This window comes from Hyperolius riggenbachi, chromosome 4 (genome assembly GCF_040937935.1).
Source record: "Hyperolius riggenbachi isolate aHypRig1 chromosome 4, aHypRig1.pri, whole genome shotgun sequence".
NCBI classification, from domain to species: Eukaryota; Metazoa; Chordata; class Amphibia; order Anura; family Hyperoliidae; genus Hyperolius; species Hyperolius riggenbachi.
Window position 1 is genome coordinate 238,664,523 of NC_090649.1, and position 25,877 is coordinate 238,690,399.

At 48.0% G+C, this 25,877-nt stretch overlaps 1 protein-coding gene across 1 annotated transcript; it reads right to left on the reverse strand.

Annotated features, from left to right (window-relative positions):
• Positions 1–416: 416 nt before the first annotated feature.
• On the reverse strand, positions 417–12,779 carry LOC137504765 (putative nuclease HARBI1). Its single transcript, XM_068233349.1, has 2 exons — positions 12,330–12,779; positions 417–1,220 (listed from the first exon to the last, which is right to left on the reverse strand). Exons 1-2 carry the CDS (start codon positions 12,777–12,779, stop codon positions 417–419), a joined length of 1,254 nt encoding a protein of 417 aa, XP_068089450.1.
• Between the last annotated feature and the right edge of the window lie 13,098 nt (positions 12,780–25,877).

Consider the following 25,877-nt stretch of genomic DNA (forward strand, 5'->3'; position numbering starts at 1 on the left):
TTTCATTTTTACAAACACTTTTATCTGATGTGTTTGTAAACACCTTTAGATAATGACTCTGATCTGATTCCTTAACAGAGCCACAAGGGGCAGTGTTTGTGTATAAAAAGCACCATATAACAGACTGGGCTCTCAACCAGTTATCAACAAAGGCAGACTGAAAGCTCATTTGGGACTTTTATCATGGCTGATAATAAGCAAACTAAAAAGTTAATACTTGCAATGAAAACAGAAAGAGGTTGTGTAAACTTTGCACACTGATATATATGGTGACAGATATACATGCCGGAAATTTGTCTATGGTTCACTGTAACAATGAAACAGACCAGGGTAGTTGTTTAATGTCATGTTCCCACTGATACATATGTTGCCAAACATGATGAACTTAGTTATATGGTTCAATGACAACACTCACATTACACTATTCTACTATTTTGCCACTCCACAGCACCATCTCCATTAAAAAAACGGAGATAGTTTTCACGATTATCTTTCGCATTACAGGTGATATTTCGGGGGACACCAATTTGTAAATTTGTCAGTACTGCAGGATATGATCTCCAATCGCCTGGAACTATTTCACCAGTCTCCAAATCTTCAGTGTCGACTGCTTGAGTGGGCAGGTAAGTGCCGCCATGTTGTTTGCGCAAAAAATTGTGTAAGACACAACAAGCATATACCACAACATCAATTTTATCTAAACGAAGATTTATTGCTGTGTGCAGCACTCTGAAACGGTTTGCTAATATACCGAAGGCATTTTCCACGACTCTTCTAGCACGTGAGAGTCTGTAATTAAATATCTTCTTTTCAAAAGACAAATTCTTGATCGGATAAGGCTTCAATACATGTTCATGTAAAGCAAAGGCATCATCAGCCACAAATGCAAAGTTGAGTCCACGAAATGTCTCAGAATTTGAGGGTAAATTTAACTGATTTTGTCGAAGTTTATGATAGAAGGAGCTTTGATCAATGACTCCGCCATCAGAAACACGTCCATTTTTGCCTATATCCACATAGAGAAACTCATATTGTGCATTCACCACTGCTAACAACACAATGCTGAAAAAGCCCTTGTAATTAAAATAGTAAGAGCCAGAATTGGGAGGTGCTGTTATGCGTATATGTTTACCATCAATGGCCCCACCGCAATTTGGAAAGTGCCAGGTTTTTGCAAAACTTTCCGCTATTTGAAGCCACTCTTCTGTTGTTGAAGGAAACTGTTAAAAGAAAACAAACAACTATCAGTACAACATATATGTACTACCGTGGCAAAAAAAAATGCTCGTTACAGATCACATGATAACTGAATGTAAAAATGTTCTATTCATAAACCTTTACAGCAAACAATACATCTGTCCTAATTAGTACACATGCATCTGTTTATACTGTTACACATGTTGCAATACATTACAGTGATTGAGCTATATGTAGAAACTATGCATAATATCGTGCATTACATGCATTTGACCGTATCACATTTCACAACATCATTACACTTCAACAGATCACAAGATAACATGCTCACTACAATCTATTTCTTTGGATATGTGACATACACATATCATGTTAAATGTGTGGTTGAATGTGCTACATAACATGAAGGCATCATGCATGAACGTGACAAAGTGGCTTGGAAAAGCACAGCTTATTACATATATATCACAACACAGCCATGACTAGCTTTTGACATACCTATATGAACAGGAAAAAACAACAGATTAAAAATAATACTTACATTCTGCACACACTAACTCGTTAAAGGACAAGTGATGTAAGAGGGAAATGGAGCCAGGCCTCTTTATTGCCAACAAAACCATGCCAGTTGAAGGCCCTGCTGCTGATTGATAGCCTCTAACACTATTAGGCATAGCCCCTGAACAAGCATGCATCAGATCAGGTGTTTCTGCCATTAAGGTCTGATTGGACAACAGTAGATCAGTGATGCTCAAATACCCCTTTTTAAAATTCGAGTTTGGTCGAATTCGAATAGTAAATTATTCGAGGTCAGTCGAATATTCGAGTCGAATAATTTTTACTATTCGATTCGACCTCGGACTTCAAGCTCACTATTCGAGTCGGTATTCGAGCTCACTATTCGAGCTGACTATTCGAATTGGCCTTAAATAGCTTCCAACACTTGTTTTGAGGGTGAATGATGCAAGAAACATCTTTTTTTCCAAGTAACAACAGCAAGTGATTATGTGGGGATGTTCCTTTAAAAAAAAATGTGGAAAGAGAAGTTGTGTCCTAAATTTTGTTCAGTAGTGTTACTGTATATACTTGTTCTTCTTCTTCTTTATCGTTCTTCTTCTTCTTCTAGATCTTCTTCTATATCTTCTTCTTCTTCTTCTTCTTCTTCATCTTCTTCTTCTTCTTCTTCATCATCTTCTTCTTCTTCTTCTTCATCATCTTCTTCTTCTTCTTCTTCATCATCTTCTTCTTCATCATCTTCTTCTTCTTCTTCATCATCTTCTTCTTCTTCTTCTTCATCATCTTCTTCTTCATCTTCTTCATCTTCTTCTTCATCTTCATCTTCATCTTCTTCTTCTTCTTCATCTTCATCTTCTTCATCTTCTTCTTCTTCATCTTCTTCTTCTTCTTCATCTTCTTCTTCTTCTTCTTCTTCTTCATCTTCTTCTTCTTCTTCTTCATCTTCTTCTTCTTCATCTTCTTCTTCTTCATCTTCTTCATCTTCTTCTTCTTCTTCTTCATCTTCTTCTTCTTCATCTTCTTCTTCTTCATCTTCTTCATCTTCTTCTTCTTTTTCATCTTCTTCTTCATCATCTTCTTCATCTTCTTCTTCATCTTCTTCTTCTTCATCTTCTTCATCTTCTTCTTCTTTATCTTCTTCTTCTTTTTCATCTTCTTCTTCATCATCTTCACGTATTTCTCTTTTCAATTTTTTTTTAAAGAAATGCAGCTATTTTTGAGCGTAACAAATAGCTGGTGGGCGCACGCATGTTGGAAGCGCCATTGTATGTGCTCCCTGGCAGTGGAAACACAAAGACAGCAGGAGGTAAATTCAGCAGCAGGAGGAGGAGGATGAGTGTGTGGCAGCAGGCAGTCAATGAGGCAGGCAGCTCGCCGTGACATAATAGCCCTGGTACCTAGCGGTGATACCAGGGCTGTAAATAAACACAACAGGAGGTCCCAGACAGCGGTCGTGCAGCCCACATTGTGTCCAATACACAACTGGGACAACACAGTTTTCAACCCGGGCACCTCAGAAAAATTAAACCTTTTTTTTTTTTTTTAATGGTTTGTTTGGTTTTGGTTTTGCAACCAATATAGCTATTGTTTGACGTAATAGCTGGTGGCAGAGTGGCAGCAGAAGGTAATTCTGTGTACCCTGGCAGTGGGAAACACAGACAGACAGCAACAGCAGCAGGAGGAATGGAGGAGTAATGTGAGCAGCTATTGTTTGACGTAATAGCTGGTGGCAGAGTGGCAGCAGAAGGTAAATCATCTGTGTAGTGTACCCTGGCAGTGGGAAACACAGACAGACAGCAGCAGCAGCAGCAGGAGGAGGTATGGAGGAGCAGTGTGAGTGTGGCAGCAGGTAGGCAGCGTGACATAATAGCCCTGGTACCTAGCGGTGATACCAGGGCTGTAAATAAACACAACAGGAGGTCCCAGACAGCGGTCGTGCAGCCCACATTGTGTCCAATACACAACTGGGACAACACAGTTTTCAACCCGGGCACCTCAGAAAAATTAAACCTTTTTTTTTTTTTTTAATGGTTTTTTGGTTTTTGGTTTTACAACCAATATAGCTATTGTTTGACGTAATAGCTGGTGGCAGAGTGGCAGCAGAAGAAGGTAATTCTGTGTACCCTGGCAGTGGGAAACACAGACAGACAGCAGCAGCAGGAGGAGGAATGGAGGAGTAGGCGAGCAGCTATTGTTTGACGTAATAGCTGGTGGCAGAGTGGCAGCAGAAGGTAAATCATCTGTGTACCCTGGCAGTGGGAAACACAGACAGACAGCAGCAGCAGCAGCAGGAGGAGGTATGGAGGAGCAGTGTGAGTGTGGCAGCAGGTAGGCAGCGTGACATAATAGCCCTGGTACCTAGCGGTGATACCAGGGCTGTAAATAAACACAACAGGAGGTCCCAGACAGCGGTCGTGCAGCCCACATTGTGTCCAATACACAAATGGGACAACACAGTTTTCAACCCGGGCACCTCAGAAAAATTAAACCTTTTTTTTTTTTTTTAATGGTTTTTTGGTTTTTGGTTTTACAACCAATATAGCTATTGTTTGACGTAATAGCTGGTGGCAGAGTGGCAGCAGAAGAAGGTAATTCTGTGTACCCTGGCAGTGGGAAACACAGACAGACAGCAGCAGCAGGAGGAGGAATGGAGGAGTAGGCGAGCAGCTATTGTTTGACGTAATAGCTGGTGGCAGAGTGGCAGCAGAAGGTAAATCATCTGTGTACCCTGGCAGTGGGAAACACAGACAGACAGCAGCAGCAGCAGCAGGAGGAGGTATGGAGGAGCAGTGTGAGTGTGGCAGCAGGTAGGCAGCGTGACATAATAGCCCTGGTACCTAGCGGTGATACCAGGGCTGTAAATAAACACAACAGGAGGTCCCAGACAGCGGTCGTGCAGCCCACATTGTGTCCAATACACAACTGGGACAACACAGTTTTCAACCCGGGCACCTCAGAAAAATTAAACCTTTTTTTTTTTTTTAATGGTTTTTTGGTTTTTGGTTTTACAACCAATATAGCTATTGTTTGACGTAATAGCTGGTGGCAGAGTGGCAGCAGAAGAAGGTAATTCTGTGTACCCTGGCAGTGGGAAACACAGACAGACAGCAGCAGCAGGAGGAGGAATGGAGGAGTAGGCGAGCAGCTATTGTTTGACGTAATAGCTGGTGGCAGAGTGGCAGCAGAAGGTAAATCATCTGTGTACCCTGGCAGTGGGAAACACAGACAGACAGCAGCAGCAGCAGCAGGAGGAGGTATGGAGGAGCAGTGTGAGTGTGGCAGCAGGTAGGCAGCGTGACATAATAGCCCTGGTACCTAGCGGTGATACCAGGGCTGTAAACAAACACAACAGGAGGTCCCAGACAGCGGTCGTGCAGCCCACATTGTGTCCAATACACAACTGGGACAACACAGTTTTCAACCCGGGCACCTCAGAAAAATTAAACTTTTTTTTTTTTTTTAATGGTTTTTTGGTTTTTGGTTTTACAACCAATATAGCTATTGTTTGACGTAATAGCTGGTGGCAGAGTGGCAGCAGAAGAAGGTAATTCTGTGTACCCTGGCAGTGGGAAACACAGACAGACAGCAGAAGGGCAGTACACAGCAGCCCACTGTAGGTGTAAAATGTGTGGCTGCAGGCGACGTAATAGTCAAAGTGAACCAGGCTGGCTTAGTGAGCAGGAGCCAGGAGGTGGTAAAGGGTGGTAAGGCACATTAACGATGGTTCCGGCAGCCAGTTCATGTCCCCCTCTCGCCGACAACAGGGGCCAGGAACTCGCCTTCCACCCACGCCTGGTTCATCTTGAGAAACGTCAGTCTGTCCACAGACTTGTGAGACAGACGTGAGCGTTTCTCGGTGACCACGCCACCAGCTGCACTGAAGCAGCGCTCGGACAGCACGCTGGAAGGGGGGCAGGACAGCACTTCCAGGGCGTACTGCGCCAGCTCGCTCCAGATCTCCATGCGCTTGACCCAATACTCCATGGGATCAACAGGGGCATCGCTGTCAAGCCCGCTGTACGACCCCATGTAGTCAGCCACCATGCGGGTCAGGCGCTGGCTGTGACCGGAGGAGGATGCTGCTGCATGCATCTCCTCTCTAGTCACTGCTGCCGGAGCCTCTACAGTCCTGTAGAGCTCGTGGCTGAGAGACAGCAGGTCTGTGGGGCGCTTGCTGCTGCTGGATGCAGGCACCTGCTGCTGCCTCTGTGCTGGCTGCTGGACAGTGGGGGTGGAAGGCTGGGGGAAGGCTTCCTCCAAGCGCTCAACAAGGGCCTGCTGCAAGCTCCTTATTTGTTGCGCTGGGTCTCCTCCTGCAGGCGGCAGGAACTGGCTCAACTTCCCCTTGAGGCGTGGGTCCAACATCATGCTGATCCAGATCTCCTCCCTCTGCTTCATCTGGATCACCCTGGGGTCCCTGCGCAGGCACGTCAGCATGTGCGCTGCCATTGGGAAGAGGCGGGCCACGTCTGCTGGCACATCGACGTCAGTGCTGTCCTCATCCTCCTCCTCTGCCGCCTCATCCTCTCTCCACCCCCGCACCAACTCAGCTGCGCTGTGCTGATCCCCCTTATCAGCAGCCAGGTCAGGGACCTCCACCAAGTCCTCCTCCTCCTCCCCCTCAGAGGTGGACTGCGCAGCTGGTTGCCGCTCCTGCTGGTCCAAGGCTGCCGCTCCCTGTTCCAGCAAAGCATCGAGGGCCCTGTTCAGCAGAGAAACCAGGGGCACCCACTCACAGACCATAGCATGGTCCCTGCTCACCATGTTTGTGGCCTGCAGGAAGGGAGCCAGCACAAAGCACACCTGCTGCATGTGCCTCCAGTCATCATCGGGGACGATGGACGGGATGTTGCTGGTCTTGTCCCTTCTCTGAGCTGCGGAAACAGTGGCCAGGGCAAGGTACTGTTTGACAGCGTGCCTCTGTTCAACCAGACGCTCCAACATCGCCAGGGTGGAGTTCCAGCGAGTCGGAACGTCAAGGATCAGCCGATGGCGTGGCAGATCCAGCTCCTTTTGCACGTCTTCCAGGCTCGCACAGGCTGCAGCCGAGCGCCGGAAGTGACGCACAACATTCCTTGCCGTTTCCAGCAGTTCGCCCATCCCCTGGTAGGTGCGCAGGAACTTCTGCACCACCAGGTTCAGCACGTGGGCAAGACAGGGGATGTGGGTCAGGTTTCCCCTGTCTATTGCGGCAACCAGATTGGCCCCATTGTCGGCCACCACCTCTCCGACTCTGAGGCCTCTGGGGGTCAGCCAAATCCTCTCCTGCTCCTGGAGTTTGGCCAACACATGGGTTGCCGTCAGCTTGGTCTTCCCAAGGCTGACCAAGTGCAGCAGCGCTTGGCAGTGGCGGGCCTTCACGCTGCTGCTGAGGCGGGGGGTTTGGCCAGGTGTGCCGGAGGATGGCAGAGGATCGGAGGAACCTGCTGCAGTTCCCCTGACCCTGCGGGGTGGCACCACCCACTGTGTTGCTGCTGCTGCTGTGCCCGCTGCTGCTCTCCCATCCTCACCCCCTTCCACCAAGCTGACCCAGTGGACAGTGAAGGACAGGTAGCGGCCTGTCCTAAAGCGGCTGCTCCAGGAGTCCATGGTGACGTGGACCCTTTCACCAACCGCGTGCTCCAGCCCTCGCTCCACATTGGCCATCACAAAGCGGTGCAGTGCAGGAATGGCCTTGCGGGCAAAGAAGTGTCTGCTGGGGAGCTGCCAGTCTGGGGCTGCGCAAGCAAGCAGCGCACGAATGTCGCTCCCCTCCTGCACGAGCGTGTACGGCAGGAGTTGGGAGCACATGGCCCGTGCCAGCAAGCCGTTCAGCTGCCGCACGCGACGGCTGCTGGGAGGCAGAGCCCTAACCACCCCCTGGAAGGACTCGCTCAAAAGGCTCTGGCGTGGCCTTTTGCTGACACGGGAATCAGCAGACACAGCAGAGGAGGCCACTGAGGACTGGCTGCCAGAACAGGCCTCAGTGTCGGCGGCAGGAGTTGCAGAGGGGGGAGGAGCAGTGCGTTTCCGCACTCCTGCTGGTGCTGCTGGAGGAGCAGGAGGGCGGGTGGCTGCTGTTGCTGCTGCTGCTGCTGAAGGCTGTGCAGTGATGGGTGTGGTGCCACTGCCAGCACCAGATGCCTTCAGCCTCTGGAACTCCTCATGCTGGTGGAAATGTTTAGCCGCAAGGTGGTTGATGAGCGAGCTGGTGCAGAACTTTAAGGGGTCTGCACCTCTGCTCAACTTCCGCTGACAGTGGTTGCAAGTGGCGTACTTGCTGTACACAGTGGGCATGGTGAAATATCGCCAGATTGGTGACTTAAACATCCCCCTACGGCATGGAAGCGCTGCTGCCTGTCTCCCTGTGGTGGTTGGGGGGGGGGCTTGGGGGGCTTGGGTGCGGCTGGTGGTGGTACTGGCAGATGCTGCTGCTGCTGCTGCTGAGCCTGAGACACCAGCAGGCTGTGGGACCTGCCTACTGCTGCTGCCAATGCTTGCAATGATGCGCCTCCTTGCAAGGCCCACAAGAGCATCCTCCTCCTCCTCCTCAGAGCTGCTGAGGACGACATCCCCTGGAGGTGGTGGCACCCAGTCTCTGTCTGTCACCGGGTCATCATCATCCTCCCCCTCCTGAAACATGTCCTGCTGGGATGAGGACCCCCCAAACTCCTCTCCTGATGCATGGATGGGCTGCTTGACTGTCGCCACAGTCTTGCTGTCCAATCCCTCATCCCCCAAAGTGCCCATCAGCATCTCCTCCTCAAGATCGCCAACAACAGCAGACAATTTACTCATGATGCCTGGGGTCAAAAGACTGCTGAATGACAGGTCGGCGAGTGACGGTGAACTGGCCTCCTCCCCAGACCCTGCTGGGCGGCTGCTGCGAACAGGGGTGGTGGTGGTGGTGGTGGTGAGGGTGGAGGCCTCGGATGCAGAGCTGATGGCGGGCTGCTCATCCTCCGTCATGAGTTGCACCACAGTGTCTGCATCCTTTTCCTCAATGGGACGTTTCCGACCCGGCTGGAGGAAAATGGGAGCAGGTGCTACACGCTGCTGCTGCTGTGTCTCTGCAGCGTGAGTTGCAGATGCTCCTGCTGGGCGGCGCCCAAGGCGTCCACGGCCAGTGGCTATGGGAGGAATGTTAGCCACTGACGCTGCTGCTGCTGCTGCGGAACTGTGCATGGTGGCGCGCCCGCGGCCGCGGCTTGCCACAATGCTGCTCCCTCTCCTCCTGATTCCCTTGCTGCCCTTCCCCTTGCCCAAACCGCGCTGGCTGCCACTTCCAGACATCTTCAATGTTTTGGGCGTATAGAGAAAAGTTTTTTAAAAGGGCGGCTGAAAAGTGGGGTACTTTAATGGAGTGGGTTGGTTGGTGAGGTGACTGAGTGAGTGTCCCCTAGTACAGTAAGTAAGTAGTAACAGTCAGGAAGTACAACTAGCAGTTACAATAATCAGTAGTAATCACAAGTAAATTTAGTGTGTGTACACTCAGACAGTGAGTGCACGCACGCAGGAGCTAGTAGCCTATGGACAGTGACTGAGTGTCCTAGACTCCTAGTACAGTAAGAGTAAGTAGTAACAGTAAGTAGAACTAACTAATTACGATAATCAATCAGCGATCAGAAGGAAATAGAGTGTGTGTTGTGTGTGTACACTCAGACAGTGAGTGCACGCACGCAGGAGCTAGTAGCCTATGAACACAGTGACTGAGTGTCCTAGACTCCTAGTACAGTAAGAGTAAGTAGTAACAGTAAGTAGAACTAACTAATTACAATAATCAATCAGCGATCAGAAGGAAATGGAGTGTGGGTGTGTGTACACTCAGACAGTGAGTGCACGCACGCAGGAGCTAGTAGCCTATGAACACAGTGACTGAGTGTCCTAGACTCCTAGTACAGTAAGAGTAAGTAGTAACAGTAAGTAGAACTAACTAATTACAATAATCAATCAGCGATCAGAAGGAAATGGAGTGTGGGTGTGTGTACACTCAGACAGTGAGTGCACGCACGCAGGAGCTAGTAGCCTATGAACACAGTGACTGAGTGTCCTAGACTCCTAGTACAGTAAGAGTAAGTAGTAACAGTAAGTAGAACTAACTAATTACAATAATCAATCAGCGATCAGAAGGAAATGGAGTGTGGGTGTGTGTACACTCAGACAGTGAGTGCACGCACGCAGGAGCTAGTAGCCTATGAACACAGTGACTGAGTGTCCTAGACTCCTAGTACAGTAAGAGTAAGTAGTAACAGTAAGTAGAACTAACTAATTACAATAATCAATCAGCGATCAGAAGGAAATGGAGTGTGGGTGTGTGTACACTCAGACAGTGAGTGCACGCACGCAGGAGCTAGTAGCCTATGAACACAGTGACTGAGTGTCCTAGACTCCTAGTACAGTAAGAGTAAGTAGTAACAGTAAGTAGAACTAACTAATTACAATAATCAATCAGCGATCAGAAGGAAATGGAGTGTGGGTGTGTGTACACTCAGACAGTGAGTGCACGCACGCAGGAGCTAGAAGCCTATGAACACAGTGACTGAGTGTCCTAGACTCCTAGTACAGTAAGAGTAAGTAGTAACAGTAAGTAGAACTAACTAATTACAATAATCAATCAGCGATCAGAAGGAAATGGAGTGTGGGTGTGTGTACACTCAGACAGTGAGTGCACGCACGCAGGAGCTAGTAGCCTATGGACAGTGACTGAGTGTCCTAGACTCCTAGTACAGTAAGAGTAAGTAGTAACAGTAAGTAGAACTAACTAATTACAATAATCAATCAGCGATCAGAAGGAAATGGAGTGTGGGTGTGTGTACACTCAGACAGTGAGTGCACGCACGCAGGAGCTAGTAGCCTATGAACACAGTGACTGAGTGTCCTAGACTCCTAGTACAGTAAGAGTAAGTAGTAACAGTAAGTAGAACTAACTAATTACAATAATCAATCAGCGATCAGAAGGAAATAGAGTGTGGGTGGTGTGTGTACACTCAGACAGTGAGTGACCGCACGCAGGAGCTAGTAGCCTATGGACAGTGACTGAGTGTCCTAGACTCCTAGTACAGTAAGAGTAAGTATTAACAGTAAGTACAACTAACTAATTACGATAATCAATCAGCGATCAGAAGGAAATGGAGTGTGGGTGTGTGTACACTCAGACAGTGAGTGCACGCACGCAGGAGCTAGTAGCCTATGAACACAGTGACTGAGTGTCCTAGACTCCTAGTACAGTAAGAGTAAGTAGTAACAGTAAGTAGAACTAACTAATTACGATAATCAATCAGCGATCAGAAGGAAATGGAGTGTGGGTGTGTGTACACTCAGACAGTGAGTGCACGCACGCAGGAGCTAGTAGCCTATGGACAGTGACTGAGTGTCCTAGACTCCTAGTACAGTAAGAGTAAGTAGTAACAGTAAGTACAACTAACTAATTACGATAATCAATCAGCGATCAGAAGGAAATAGAGTGTGTGTTGTGTGTGTACACTCAGACAGTGAGTGCAGTGCGCACACGCAGGAGCTAGTAGCCTATATGAACAGTGACAGTGAGTGTCCCTACGGGTACAGTAAGAGTAAGTAGTAAGTAAGTACAACTAAATAACAATAATCTATCAGTAATCAGAAGGAAATAGAGTGTGTGTACACACAGACAGTGAGTGAGTGCACACACGCAGGAGCTAGCTAGTAGCCTATAAACAGTGACAGTCAGTGAGTGTCCTACTCCTAGTACAGTATAACTACAATACTATTAGTAAAGGACAGCAGAAATACTGGTATAGATGAGAGAAATAAACAGAGGACAGCTGCCCACAGAGGCAAGGCCCCCCTGAGGCCTAAACCTGTAAGCTTGCAGCAGCTGCCTGTCTCTAATGTAACACACAAGCTACTAACTAAAATACAATGTCTATCTAACTAACAACAATATAGGTGTATATGGCAGGTGTAGGTGAGCAAAAACGCTAGGTAAATGATCACAATAGAGCACTTGCTAAGCCAAAGCACAAAGGAGCAACTCTCTCTCTGTACAAGTCTCAGGCAAGCATGGAGAAACGGAACATGGCGGCCGCTATTTATAGGGTAGGGGCTGGCCAGGGTCCCCCTCTGTGATTGGCTGCCGTCAGAGGGCCTGGGAGCCCTCTGATTGGCTCTAAGGACATCAATCTGGGCTATGACGCTATTCGAGCTCGGTACCGAGCTCGAATAGCGCCGGGTTGCTCGAATAGCTCGAATAGTGAATGGGCTATTCGAGTGTACTCGGATAGCCCATTCGAATAGCTCCAGCTATTCGGAGCTCGAATACCGAGCTCGAATAGCTGAAAAAGAGCTCGAATATTCGAGCTACTCGAATATTCGAGCTCTGCTGAGCACCACTACAGTAGATACATGCTTCTATCAGGTGTTATTCAGATAGTAGTGATACTAAATAGATCAGCAGGACTGCCAGGCAAGTGGTATTGAATTACCCTGAACAATTTTTCCAGCCTACATATACCTCTTAAATCACATCCCCATTAACGAATTCCATTTGCACACACAAATTACTGGACACACACACAGATGTAGTGTGCAATGTTTGGAACATTTTAAGTTTTTCATGGTAAAACATCAATATAAATAATAGGTTAATAATCCACATTTACCTTCATATAGTCATGCTGCAGACACTGTATAATTGCGGAACATGTTTCCGGAATGATGTGGCCAAGTGCTTGTGCTGAGATCCCTGTGGTGAACTTCATATCCTGAAGTGCACGGCCTGTGGTTAGGTATCGCAAAGTGGCTGTTAATCTCTGCTCAGGAGTGATGGCTCTTCTCATACATGTATCCTCCTTCTTAATGTAAGGAGTAATTAACGATAACAGATGATCAAAACCTTCCTCGGGCATTCTGAGATAACTCTTATAATCTTCTGGTGATGACGGCCGTAACTCACGGAGTAAATTGTCATGAGACAGCACATCACGGTCTTGTAGCCATGCTTTGGTCCAAATGCGCTGCCTCTTGTTGGGAATGTCCTCCTTCTCAGTACTAAGCAGCACGAGTAAAGACACTGCTGCTCTTTTTTTAGCTGGAGAAACGTACGGACACATAACAGAAACGTACGTAAGCACAACACGAACGTTCTCACACAATCACAGCAGTATGCACAGAACGAACGCTCTGAAACAACCACAAAACCCTTTATATATAGTTGTGTACACGTCACTTCCGAAAATCTATTCGGCACTTGAATGACGTTCGTCCATTGCTGATGATACGTTTCCGCTCTACGAAAGTTAAATAACGTTCTTCCTACCAATATACATTCGTTTATTGTCAGAAACGTACGTTTTAATAAAATTCCATCGCTACGTATGTATTGAATTGCCCGATCTTTCTTCACGTAACTTCCGTTTGCGCACGCATTTTTTATCGTTCGTCGTTCTTTATTCTTTACATTTCTCGTCCACGTGTATATTGAATCGTTTGAAATGAACGATCTTTTCGTTACAATTTAAATATCGTTCCTACGTCACGGATCGTTCGTAACGAACGATCTTTATCGGACGTGTATACGAACCTTTAGACTCATCAGGGGCAGACAAAAGTTTGGCAATCTCTTTAGTAATTTTAGTGCCTGTGTTTCAGTTCAAAAATTCATGAAATATTGGCACCAATCACAATGTATCCTACTTTTCACAGCTCCTTTAATACTTTGACATGGGGCACATTGAGTGGGGAGGGTGGACAATGGACATGGTAACTTGCCATCCACTTCAATATTCTTCCCTATGCCTGATCTCTGCACTGGGGTGGAATACTTGTTTTGGGAGAACATAGCACTTGGGAGTATATGGCAATGATTCTTATTACTGGCATTACGATATTCTTGTTATACTTGTGTCCTGTGTTGTCATAGAGATGAGTCATCAAAACTTCCAAATTTACAGGGTCAGGTGTTGGGGAGTCAACTTTACTATGAGTATATACAGTGATTGACATAATAGAAGACTCTGTATCTAATAATATCTGCAATACACAGGCTAGTAGATTGAAAAAATATCATAAATATTTCAGCAGTTGTTTTATGAGAACATTGTGCAATATTTCCTTGAAAGTGAGGAAATGTGTGTTGAAAGCAGGTGTTTAGCAAAGGCAAAACTCACAATTCCCTCTGGGTTAAAAAAATAACATAAATAGAGATTACGTGCTTAAGACATTAACCACTTGCCGACCGCGCACTCATAACACGCGTCGGCAAAGTGGCAGCTGCAGGACCAGCGACGCAGATCTGCGTCGCCGGCTGCAGGCTAATTAATCAGGAAGCAGCCGCTCGCGCGAGCGGCTGCTTCCTGTCAATTCACGGCGGGCAGCTCCGTAAATAGCCTGCGGGCCGCTGATCGCGGCTCGCAGGCTAAATGTAAACACAAGCGGAAATAATCCGCTTTGTTTACATTTGTACAACGCTGCTAACAGTAGCAGCATTGTACCAGATCAGCGATCCCCGGCCAATCAGCGGCCGGGGATCGCTGTCACATGACAGGCAGGAGCCTGTTAGAGGCTGCACAGGACAGATCCGTTCCTGTGCAGCCTCCGATCTCTCGGGGAAAGGAGGGAGGAGAGGGAGAGGGGGAATCCTGCGGTGGAGGGGGCTTTGAGGTGCCCTCCCCCCGCCAGCCACACGCAGGCAGGAGCGATCAGACCCCCCCAGCACATCATCCCCATAGTGGGGAAAAAAGGGGGGCAATCTGGTCGCTCTGCCTGGTGTTTGATCTGTGCTGGGGGCTGTAGAGCCCACCCAGCACAGATTTGCTAAAACAGCGCTGGTCCTTAAGGGGGGGTAAAGACTGGGACATCAAGTGGTTAAAGGGAACCAGAGATGAATGTAGACCTAGAAAATTAAAAAGCTTTTATACATACCTGATGCTTCCTCCAGCCCCATACGCGCCGAACGATCCCACGCTGCCGTCCTCCGCTGCCTGCATCTACGAGAACCGGCTCCCATCGCTGACATCATCGGAGCCAGGCTACGCAGGAGAAGTGCACCCTCTACGTATCTCTCCATGCACTGCTGCAGAGATACGCAAAGAGCGCACTTCCCTTACGCTCAGACTGGCTCAGACTGACGGCAGAGCGGGGAGCCGGTTCTCATACCTGCAGGCAGTGGAGGATGGCGGCGTGGGATCAATCAACAACAACAACAACAACAAATAACATTTGTAAAGCGCTTTTCTCCCGTGGGACTCAAAGCGCATAAGCATGGCTCCGACCATCGTGGTACAGAGGAAGAATTTTATAAATCTGGAAATGCCAGGCTAAACAGGTGGCTTTTCAGTCTGGATTTGAATAGCTCCAGGGATGGTGCTGTCTTTACTGGATGTGGTAGGGAGTTCCAAAGAGTAGGGGCAGCATGACAGAAGGCTCTGTCTCCAGATTTTTTGAGGTGCACTCTGGGAGTGACCAAGTTTATAGAACTTGCTGATCTGAGGTTGTGAGAGGTGTGGTGCAGCTTCAGCAAGTCCTTCATGTATCCAGGGCCCAGATTGTGCAGGGATTTGAATGTCAGCAGTCCAATCTTGAAGAGTATTCTCCATTCTACTGGTAGCCAGTGCAGTGAGCGAAGGATCGGTGTAATGTGACAGTGGCGAGGCTGGTTTGTTAGCAATCTGGCAGCAGCATTCTGCACTAATTGCAGGCGACGCAGGTCCTTTTTGGGGAGGCCAGCATAAAGGGCATTGCAGTAGTCCAGCCGTGATGTGATGAAGGCGTGGACTAGGGTATGAAGATCCTCTGGGGGAATCAGATGTTTAATCTTTGCAATGTTCTTCAGATGAAAGAAGGAAGATTTAACTACAGATGAAATTTGGTTTCTGAAATTCAATTCCCCATCGATTAGTACGCCAAGGCTGCGCACAAGGTTGGAGCTGTTTATGTCTGAATTCCCAATCCTGATTGGTGTTGCTTTAGGATAGAGCTGTTTTGATGGCGAGCACTGGCTTTGGACAAACAGGACCTCAGTTTTGTCAGCATTCAGTTTCAACCAGTTATCATTCATCCATGCCTGAAGCTCAGCTAAGCAAGAGTTTATTTTTGGGGTAGGGTCTGTTCCACCAGGTTTGAAGGACAGGTATAGCTGTGTGTCATCGGCGTAGCAGTGGTACGTCAGGCCATGTCGTTGGATAAGTGTACCGATTGGCAACATGTAGATTGCAAACAGCAGAGGGGATAGGATTGATCCTTGTGGCACTCCGAATTGTAGAGGTGCAGGTTTGGACATTATAGGTCCTAGGGATACTCTCTGTGTTCTGTCAGTCAGGAATGATCTGAACCACTGGAGGACTGATCCACTGATGCCACAGTACTCCTGCAGTCTGTTAAGCAGGATTTTATGGTCAACTGTATCAAAAGCAGCTGAGAGATCCAACAGGATTAGGATGGAGCATTCCCCTCTGTCCCTTGCCATGAGCAGATCGTTGCAGACTTGGATGAGGGCTGTTTCACAGCTGTGGTGTTTCTTAAAGCCAGATTGTAGAGGGTCCAGGATGTTGTTTACTGACAGCCTGGTTTCAAGTTGCAGATAGACAGCCTTTTCAATAACTTTACCTAAGAAGGGGAGGTTGGAGACAGGTCTGTAGCTGCTCATAGCATCTGGATCCATGGATGGTTTTTTAAGAAGGGGCTTGATGATTCCTTCTTTTAGAGAGGTAGGAAACCTCCCTGCTTGCAGAGAGCAATTTACTATTTTGTGAAATGCTGGACCAAGCAGGTCAGGGCATTTCAGCATATGTTTAGTTGGTCCAGGGTCCAGGTCGCAGGTTGTCTGGCGGAGACGACAGAGGATGTCTGAGATCTCTTCCTCACTAATACTTTTGAAGTCAGTCCAGGGTGTTAGGTTGTTTTTGCAGCTATTTCCATTAGTTGCATGAGTCTTGGGTGCTGTGGACTGAATGAGAGACCGAATAGAAGATACTTTGTCAGCAAAGTAGCAAGCAAATTTCTCACATAGCTCCTTTGAGGGAGTTATAGTGGGTTTTAGACAGGATGGATTACATAGTCTATCAACTGTGCGGAATAGTTGGGCTGGTCTGTTGGTGGCCTTTGCGATCTCCTGTGATAGGTAGGAGGATTTTTTCTTGGTGATCGCATTTTGGTAGCTTTCCAGGTGAGAGACAAGGGTGTGTTTATCTTTTGAATTCTGAGATTTTCGCCACTTCCTTTCTAGTCTGCGCACTTCTTTCTTTATGTCCTTTAGTGAGCTGTCAAACCACCGTGCATGGTGAAGTGGTGTAGATCGTTTGATGCGAACTGGAGCGAGGGCGTCATAGGCAGATGACACTGCATGGTTGTATATCAGGACCATGGAGTCTGCGCGTCAATCAGCGCGTATGGGGCTGGAGGAAGCCCCAGGTATGTATAAAATCTTTTTCATGTTCAGCTCTGAGTCCCTTTAAGGATGACATAGTGACACATTCATATTGAACTTTCACAGAATTGTGTCTATTGTAGGAATGTGCCTTCTATCAAAACTACAAAAGTTTCTGTGGATAATAACTTAAAGGGAACCTTAACTGAGAGGGATATGGATGTTTCCTTTTAACCAATACCAGTTACCTGGCAGTCATGTTGATCTCTTTAGCTTTAGTAGTGATTGAATCACACACCTGAAACAAGCATGCAGCTAATCCAGTATGACTTCAGAGTGCCTGATCTGCATGCTCGTTGAGGGTCTGTGGCTAAAGATATTAGAGACACAGGATCAGCAGGAGAGTCAGGGCTTGTTTCCACTATAGCGAATCCACATGCGGGCACTGCATGCGGATTCGCATACTTAATGTTAGTGGATGGGGCTGTTTCCACGCGTGCGGCGGCGGCGGCGTTTTTCTGTGCGGGGAAAATCTGCACGACAGGGTCGTGCAGATTCGCGTGCGGCAGGAATGCGGGCGAATCGCCGCTAATGTATTCAATAGGGAAATCGCATGCGGCTTTGTCATGCGGATTTCCCCGCGATTTCGCATGCGATTTCGCATGAAAGCCAATGGAACTTAACACTGGCAGTGACATGGTTAAATTCGCATGGCTCCTTGCCATGCGAAATCGCATGCGAAATCGCGGGGAAATCCGCATGGGGAAACGCAGCCGCATGCGGTTTCTTCAGCGGTGGAATCCAGGCGATTCCGCACCGCTACAGTGGAAACAAGCCCTCAGGCAACTGGTATTATTTTAAAAGGAAAAATCCATATCATTCTCAGTTTAGGTTCCCTGTAAATGTATATTTGCATATCCGAAGTGATATGTGACATGATGAGATAGACATGTGTATGTACAGTGCCTAGCACACAAATAACTATGCTGTGTTACTTTTTTTTCCTCTCTGTCTGAAAAAGTTAAATATTAGGTATGTAAGTGGCTCAGTCCTGACTCAGACAGGAAGTGACTACAGTGTGACCCTCACTGATAAGAAATTCCAATTATAAAACACTTTCCTAGTAGAGATGGCTCAAACCTCCGATTTTCGGTTTGTGAACTTCCGCAAAAAGTTTGGTTCGCGCGAACTTCCGCGAACCGCAATAGTCTTCAATGGGGAGGCGAACTTTGAAAACTAGAAAAAATTATGCTGGCCACAAAAGTGATGGAAAAGATGTTTCAAGGGGTCTATCACCTGGAGGGGGCACGGCGGAGTGGGATACATGCCAAAAGTCCCGGGGATAAATCTGGATTTGACGCAAAGCAGCGTTTTAAGGGCAGAAATCACATTGAATGCTAAATTGCAGGCCTAAAGTGCTTTCAAACATCTTGCATGTGTATACATCAATCAGGGAGAGTACTGCTTCACACTGACACACCAAACTCACTGTGTAACGCACCGCAAACAGCTGTTTGCATAGTGACGGCCGTGCTGGACTGGTGCGCACCATGGCGAGAGTGCAGACCGTGTCGGTTTTCAAGCCCATATGGTCGCCGGGCTGTGGTAGCTCAATGATAGAACAACAGTGACTGTCCAGCTGATCAAATTTGGTCTGTCCACAATGAAGCAAGGACCTTATTATCTTTGGTGAGCCATCCCCCGAGACACTCATATAGGCAGCGGTCATTGCTTCTTTGTGATACGCAAGCCCCTTCACCGTGGCAAGGTAATGATCACGAAGGGGAATAGGCACATGTACATGCCTTTTGTTTTGTTGTTGCAGCTGCAGTGCAGCCAGAAAAATTAGGCAGGCATGTACACGCACCAGAAAAATTTGTATAGCAAATTCAGGAATCCATCTGGAGTCCTGGACCCTGTTGGTGGTGGCAGAGAAGGCAAGCGGCCTGCAGGCATAAATGCTGTGTGTGGGGACTGACCTAGTCTTCGGGCGGGCAGTAGCCCTCCGGAATCCATGCCTCATTCATTTTGATAAAGATCAGGTACTGAACACTTTTGTGACTTTTGTGACTCTTCTCAGTGACAATGCCTCCAGCTGCACTGAAGGTCCTTTCTGACAGGACGCTTGAGGCAGGGCAAGACAGAAGTTGGATGGCAAATTGGGACAGCTCTGGCCACAGGTCAAGCCTGCGCACCCAATAGTCCAAGGGTTCATCGCTGCTCACAGTGTCTACATCCACACTTAAGGCCAGGTAGTCGCCTACCTGCCGGTCCAGGCATTGGTGGAGGGTGGATACGGAAGGGCTAAGGCGAGGCATGGACTAAAGAATGTCCGCATGTTCAACATCACCATGAGATCGCTGCAGCGTCCTGTCCTTTCCTGCGTGGACATGGGAGAAGGATTACTGGCAGTGGTTAGAGATGAGCGTAATGACCTAATTACGATTTCGCGAAATTTCGCGTAATTAGTGTAATTACGATTATGGCCGTAAGTACATAATCGTAATGAAGAAGGATTTCGCGAAATTTCGCGTAAGCGTAATTTTCGCGTAATTTTCGCATTACAGTGGGTTCATGCCGTAATTTCGCATTAAACGCTACCGTAATTTCGCGTTAAACCGTAACGCTCCGGATAATATAAAAAAGCCGCCGACTTTAAGGGTTAATAGCAAAGTCCCCTTAAATGCTAAGAGCCTCAAATTTGGAGAATATATTAAGGAGATCAGGAGGAATAAGAGGAAAATTTTTTTTTCAAAAAGACCTTATAGTTTTTGAGAAAATCGATGTTAAAGTTTCAAAGGAAAAATGTATACATTTAAAAACCCGCCGACTTTAACGGTTAATAGCAAAGCCTGCTTAAAGTTTAGGAACACCAAATTCCTAGGGCATATTAAGGGGATCAGTGGGAATAAGAGGAAAATTTTTTTTTTCAAAAAGACCTTATAGTTTTTGAGAAAATCGATTTTTAAGTTTCAAGGGCGAAAATGTCTTTTAAATTCGGAAAATGTCAGTTTTTTTTGCACAGGTAACAATAGTGTATTATTTTCATAGATTCCCCCAAGTGGGAAGAGTTTTACTTACTTCGTTCTGAGTGTGGGAAATATAAAAAAAAAAACGACGTGGGGTCCCCCCTCCCAGACCTCTTTAACCCCTTGTCCCCCATGCAGGCTGGGATAGCCAGAATGCGGAGCACCGGCCGCGTGGGGCTCCGCACCCTGACTATACCAGCCAGCATGGTCCATGGATTGGGGGGGTCTCGGAAGGGGAGGGGCAGCCAAGCTTTCCCCTCCCCCTCCGAGCCCTTGTCCAATCCAAGGACAAGGGGCTCTTCTCCACCTCCGATGGGCGGTGGAGGTGGAGGCCGCGATTTCCTGGGGGGGAGGTTCATGGTGGAATCTGGGAGTCCCCTTTAAAAAGGGGTCCCCCAGATGCCCACCCCCCCTCCCAGGAGAAATGAGTATAGAGGTACTTGTACCCCTTACCCATTTCCTTTATGGCTCAGCCGCCGCACCCGCACGCACCCGACAGAGCTCTGAGCTATATAGCTCAGAGCTCCCTAAGCATCTTTGTATTTGGGCTCCAAGGAGCCCCATTGGTCCTTAGCAGACCAATGGGGTTCCTTTAAATCAGAAGAAACCCCATTGGTCTGCTAAGGACCAATGGGGCTCCTTGGAGCCCAAATACAAAGATGCTTACAGAGCTCTGAGCTATATAGCTCAGAGCTCTGTCGGGTGCGTGCGGGACGCTAAGTCCCTGCCGGCTCCCGCTGTCCACCCCGCCCACATCTGTCACCCACATGTCACCCACATGTGGGTGACATGTGGGTGACATGTGGGAGAGGCGGGGAAGGCAGCGGGAGCCGGCGGGGACTTAGCGTCCCGCACGCACCCGACAGAGCTCTGAGCTATATAGCTCAGAGCTCTGTAAGCATCTTTGTATTTGGGCTCCAAGGAGCCCCATTGGTCCTTAGGAGACCAATGGGGTTCCTTCTGATTTAAAGGAACCCCATTGGTCTGCTAAGGACCAATGGGGCTCCTTGGAGCCCAAATACAAAGATGCTTAGGGAGCTCTGAGCTATATAGCTCAGAGCTCTGTCGGGTGCGTGCGGGTGCGGCGGCTGAGCGGCGAGTGGCGTCGGGTGCGGCGTAGTTACAATGTAACAAAGTTGTTACATTGTAATAACTTTGTTATATTGTAACTGTTTAGTATATTTCCGAGGATATTGCGTGGGAACTGGCTTTTAAAGGGACAGGTAAGTATTAATGGTTAATTAAGAATATTAAAGGACTTTTTTCGTGGTTATGTTTTTTGTTCAATTAAAATACTTTTTCTAAGTGTCTGTGTGTTTATTTACTTTTAACTCTTAAAGGAAATGGGTAAGGGGTACAAGTACCTCTATACTCATTTCTCCTGGGAGGGGGGGTGGGCATCTGGGGGACCCCTTTTTAAAGGGGACTCCCAGATTCCACCATGAACCTCCCCCCCAGGAAATCGCGGCCTCCACCTCCACCGCCCATCGGAGGTGGAGAAGAGCCCCTTGTCCTTGGATTGGACAAGGGCTCGGAGGGGGAGGGGAAAGCTTGGCTGCCCCTCCCCTTCCGAGACCCCCCCAATCCATGGACCATGCTGGCTGGTATAGTCAGGGTGCGGAGCCCCACGCGGCCGGTGCTCCGCATTCTGGCTATCCCAGCCTGCATGGGGGACAAGGGGTTAAAGAGGTCTGGGAGGGGGGACCCCACGTCGTTTTTTTTTTTATATTTCCCACACTCAGAACGAAGTAAGTAAAACTCTTCCCACTTGGGGGAATCTATGAAAATAATACACTATTGTTACCTGTGCAAAAAAAACTGACATTTTCCGAATTTAAAAGACATTTTCGCCCTTGAAACTTTAAAATCGATTTTCTCAAAAACTATAAGGTCTTTTTGAAAAAAATGTTTTTCCTCTTATTCCCACTGATCCCCTTAATATACCCTGGGAATTTGGTGTTCCTAAACTTTAAGCAGGCTTTGCTATTAACCGTTAAAGTCGGCGGGTTTTTAAATGTTTACATTTTTCCTTTGAAACTTTAACATCGATTTTCTCAAAAACTATAAGGTCTTTTTGAAAAAAATTTTTTTCCTCTTATTCCTCCTGATCTCCTTAATATATTCTCCAAATTTGAGGCTCTTAGCATTTAAGGGGGCTTTGCTATTAACCCTTAAAGTCGGCGGCTTTTTTAGATTATACGGAGCGTTACGGTTTAACGCGAAATTACGGTAGCGTTTAATGCGAAATTACGGCATGAACGAAACGCGAAATTTCGCATTGAAAATTACGCTTACGGTATTTTCAATTACGATTTTAATGGCAATTACGCTACCGCAATTTCGCATCGTAATCGCGAATTTCGCATGCGTAATTATAGTAATGCGAAATTTCGAAAATTTCAGCTCAACTCTAGCAGTGGTACCTTTATTGCGTTGTGCTGTGACATCACCCTTATACGCATTGTAAAGCATACTTGCCAGCTTGTTCTGCATGTGCTGCATCCTTTCTGCCTTCGGGTGAGTTGGTAACATGTCCGCCACTTTGTGCCTATACCGAGGGTGTAGTAGCGTGGCCACCCAGTTCAGGTCATTTCCCTTGAGTTTTTTTATACAGGGTGGACAGCATGAAAGACACCATCTGCACAAAGTTGGATCCAAACGTACTATTCATCTCCTCTTGCTCTTCCTCAGTAACGCCAGGTAAGTCCTACTTCTCCCCTAAGCCACGAAGAATACCACGGGAATGTTGAGCAGTACAAGCCCCCTGCGACGACTGCTGCAGTTGTTCTTCTGCCGCCGCCTCCTCCTCCTCCACAGAAACACCTTCCTCATCATCCGAGTCTGACTCCTGTTCCCCACACGACTTTTCCTCCTTCTCCCCCCACTGTGCTGCAGCAGGTGTTGAGGAAGCATCTGGTTCTGATGAAAAATTGCTCTCACAACTGTACCTGCCGTAACTGTTCCTCTTCACGCTCCTCCACAGCTTGAACCACCACTCTACGCACGGCACGCTCCAGGAGGTAAGCGTACGGGATCAAGTCGCTGATAGTGCCTTCACTGTGACTCACCAGGTTGGTCACCTCCTCAAATGGCCGCATGAGTCAGCATGCATTTCGCATCAGTGTCCAGTTGTTGGGCCAAACATCCCTATCTCCCCAGATTGTGTCCTTTTACTGTAATTGTACAGGTACTGGGTGACGGCTTTCTCCTGTTCTAGCAGGTGAAAGAACATGATGACCAGGGTCGAATTCCAGTGAGTCGGGCTAACACATATCAAGCGTCTCACCGGCAAGTTGTTTCTCTGCTGAATGTCCGCATAGCGAGCCATGGCCGTGTAAGACTGCCTGAACTGGCACAACTTCCTGGCCTGCTTCAGGACGTCCTCTAAGCCTGGGTACTTTGGCACAAATCTTTGAATGACTAGATTGAGCACATGTGCCATGCAGGGTACATGTGCCAGATTTCCTAAATTCAAAGCGGAAAGGAGATTGCTGCCGTTGTCACACACCACATTGACGATCTCCAGCTGGTTCGGGGTCAGCCACTGAACCACCTGTTTGTTAAGAGGAGCCAGGAGAGCTGCTCCAGTGTGACTCTCCGCTTTGAGGCAAGACATGTCTAAGATGGCGTGACACCATCGTACCTGGCATGCAGCATAGGCCCTGGGGAGATGGGGCTGTGTAGCTGGAGAAGAGATCGCGGCACCAGCCAAGGAGGAGAAGGAGGATGACAACAGCGAAGAGGATGTAGCAGGAGGAGAGGAGGTGGCAGGAGGGTCTGCCTGCAAGCCGTGGAGGTGTCACAAGTTGGTCCGCTGCACAGCCACGTATTCCCTGCTTGCCATCGGTCACCAGGTTGACCCAATGGGCTGTGTAAGTAATGTAGCAGTTCTGACCGTGCTTGGCAGACCAGGCATCCGTGGTCAGGTGGACCCTTGACCCAACGCTGTGTGCCAGAGATGACACCACTTGCCTCTCCACTTCACGGTACAGTTTGGGTATCGCCTTTTTAGAGAAATAATTGCAGCCTGGCATACTCCACTGCAGTGTCCCAATGGCCACACATTTATGGAAGGCCTCAGAGTCCACCAGCTTGTATGGTAACAGCTGGCAGACGCTGGGCAAGAGGGTGACTGGCAGAAATTGGCTTCTTCCACTCAAAGATTTCCTTCACGGACACCTGGCTGCTGTGGGCAGAGGAGCAGGAACCGCTCAAGGGCAGAGGCGGAGTGGAGGAGGGTGGCTGTAAAGGTGCAAGGGAGAAAGCGGCTGAAGATGCTGCACCTGAAGGAGGAAGAGGAGAAGGAGGGTGGCTTTTCTTTTGTGTGCTGCTTTTTGCTCAGGTGCTCTTCCCATTGCAGTTTGTGCCTTTTCTCCATGTGCATTCATAAGGCACTTGTCCCTACATGAGTGTTGGCCTTTCCACGGCTCAATTTTTGGAGGCAGAGACAACAGATGGCGTTGCTCCGATCTGAGGCAGACACATGAAAAAATTTCCAAACCGCTGAGCCCCATTGAGGTCATGGCACTATGGTGGCATCAGCAGCTGACGTTGAAGGGCATGCTGGCTGTACATAGGTGGCGATACATGGCGCCGGACACTGCCACCAGCTGTTTCTGACGACGAGCTCCCCCTGCTCCTTTCAGGAACTTGTCTCCTCCTACTCCTCTCTGACTCCCCCTCTGAACTGTCCCCTTGGTAATCTCGTCTCTTAGGAACCCATGTGGGATCCGTATCATCATAATCATCCTGCCCAGCTTCGCTTGCTTCAGACACCTCCAAAACTGCACCAACAGCAGGTACTTCATCATCCTCCTCCTCACACATTATGTCCATAGTGTCGCCTAACTCACACATATGAGGTGGTGTAACTTGCTTAGCGCCTTCATCTTGTTGTAGCAGTAGTGGCTGTGAATCAGTGATTTCACCACCAAATAACTCCTGTGAAGTGTCAAATGCAGCGGATGTGGTGCTTGTAGTAGCGCTGGTGGCTGCAGGATGATGAGGTGTTCTGTGTTAAATAGTCAACCACGTCCTGACAATCTTGGGAGTTGATGGCACATGCCTTCTTCTGAGCACTATAATTTGGGCCAGGGCCGCACGAAATCACATCAACACGACCTCGCACAGACCTGCCGGGTGGCCTTCCTCTGTGTCTGCCTCTACCTCTTTCTCTACCTGTTTTGTCCATTTTGTCCATATCGGGGGGGATGAAGTATAAGGTATGCACTGACTTGACTAATACAATGTGCAGTCACACAGGTGCAGTTAACAGGTATGCACGGAGTGGTATATCACACTGCGTGCACTCACGTAGGTAGGTGTATATCACACTGCGTGCACTCACGTAGGTAGGTGGGTGCACTGAACACAACAGGTAGGTATATGCAGTGATGAGGTGGGTTCACTGAACACAACAGGTAGGTATATGCAGTGATGAGGTGGGTTCACTGAACACAACAGGTAGGTATATGCAGTGATGAGGTGGGTTCACTGAACACAACAGGTAGGTATATACAGTGATGAGGTGGGTTCACTGAACATAACAGGTAGGTATATGCAGTGATGAGGTGGGTTCACTGAACACAACAGGTAGGTATATGCAGTGATGAGGTGGGTGCACTGAACACAACAGGTAGGTATATACAGTGATGAGGTGGGTTCACTGAACACAACAGGTAGGTATATGCAGTGATGAGGTGGGTTCACTGAACACAACAGGTAGGTATATGCAGTGATGAGGTGGGTTCACTGAACATAACAGGTAGGTATATGCAGTGATGAGGTGGGTGCACTGAACACAACCGGTAGGTATA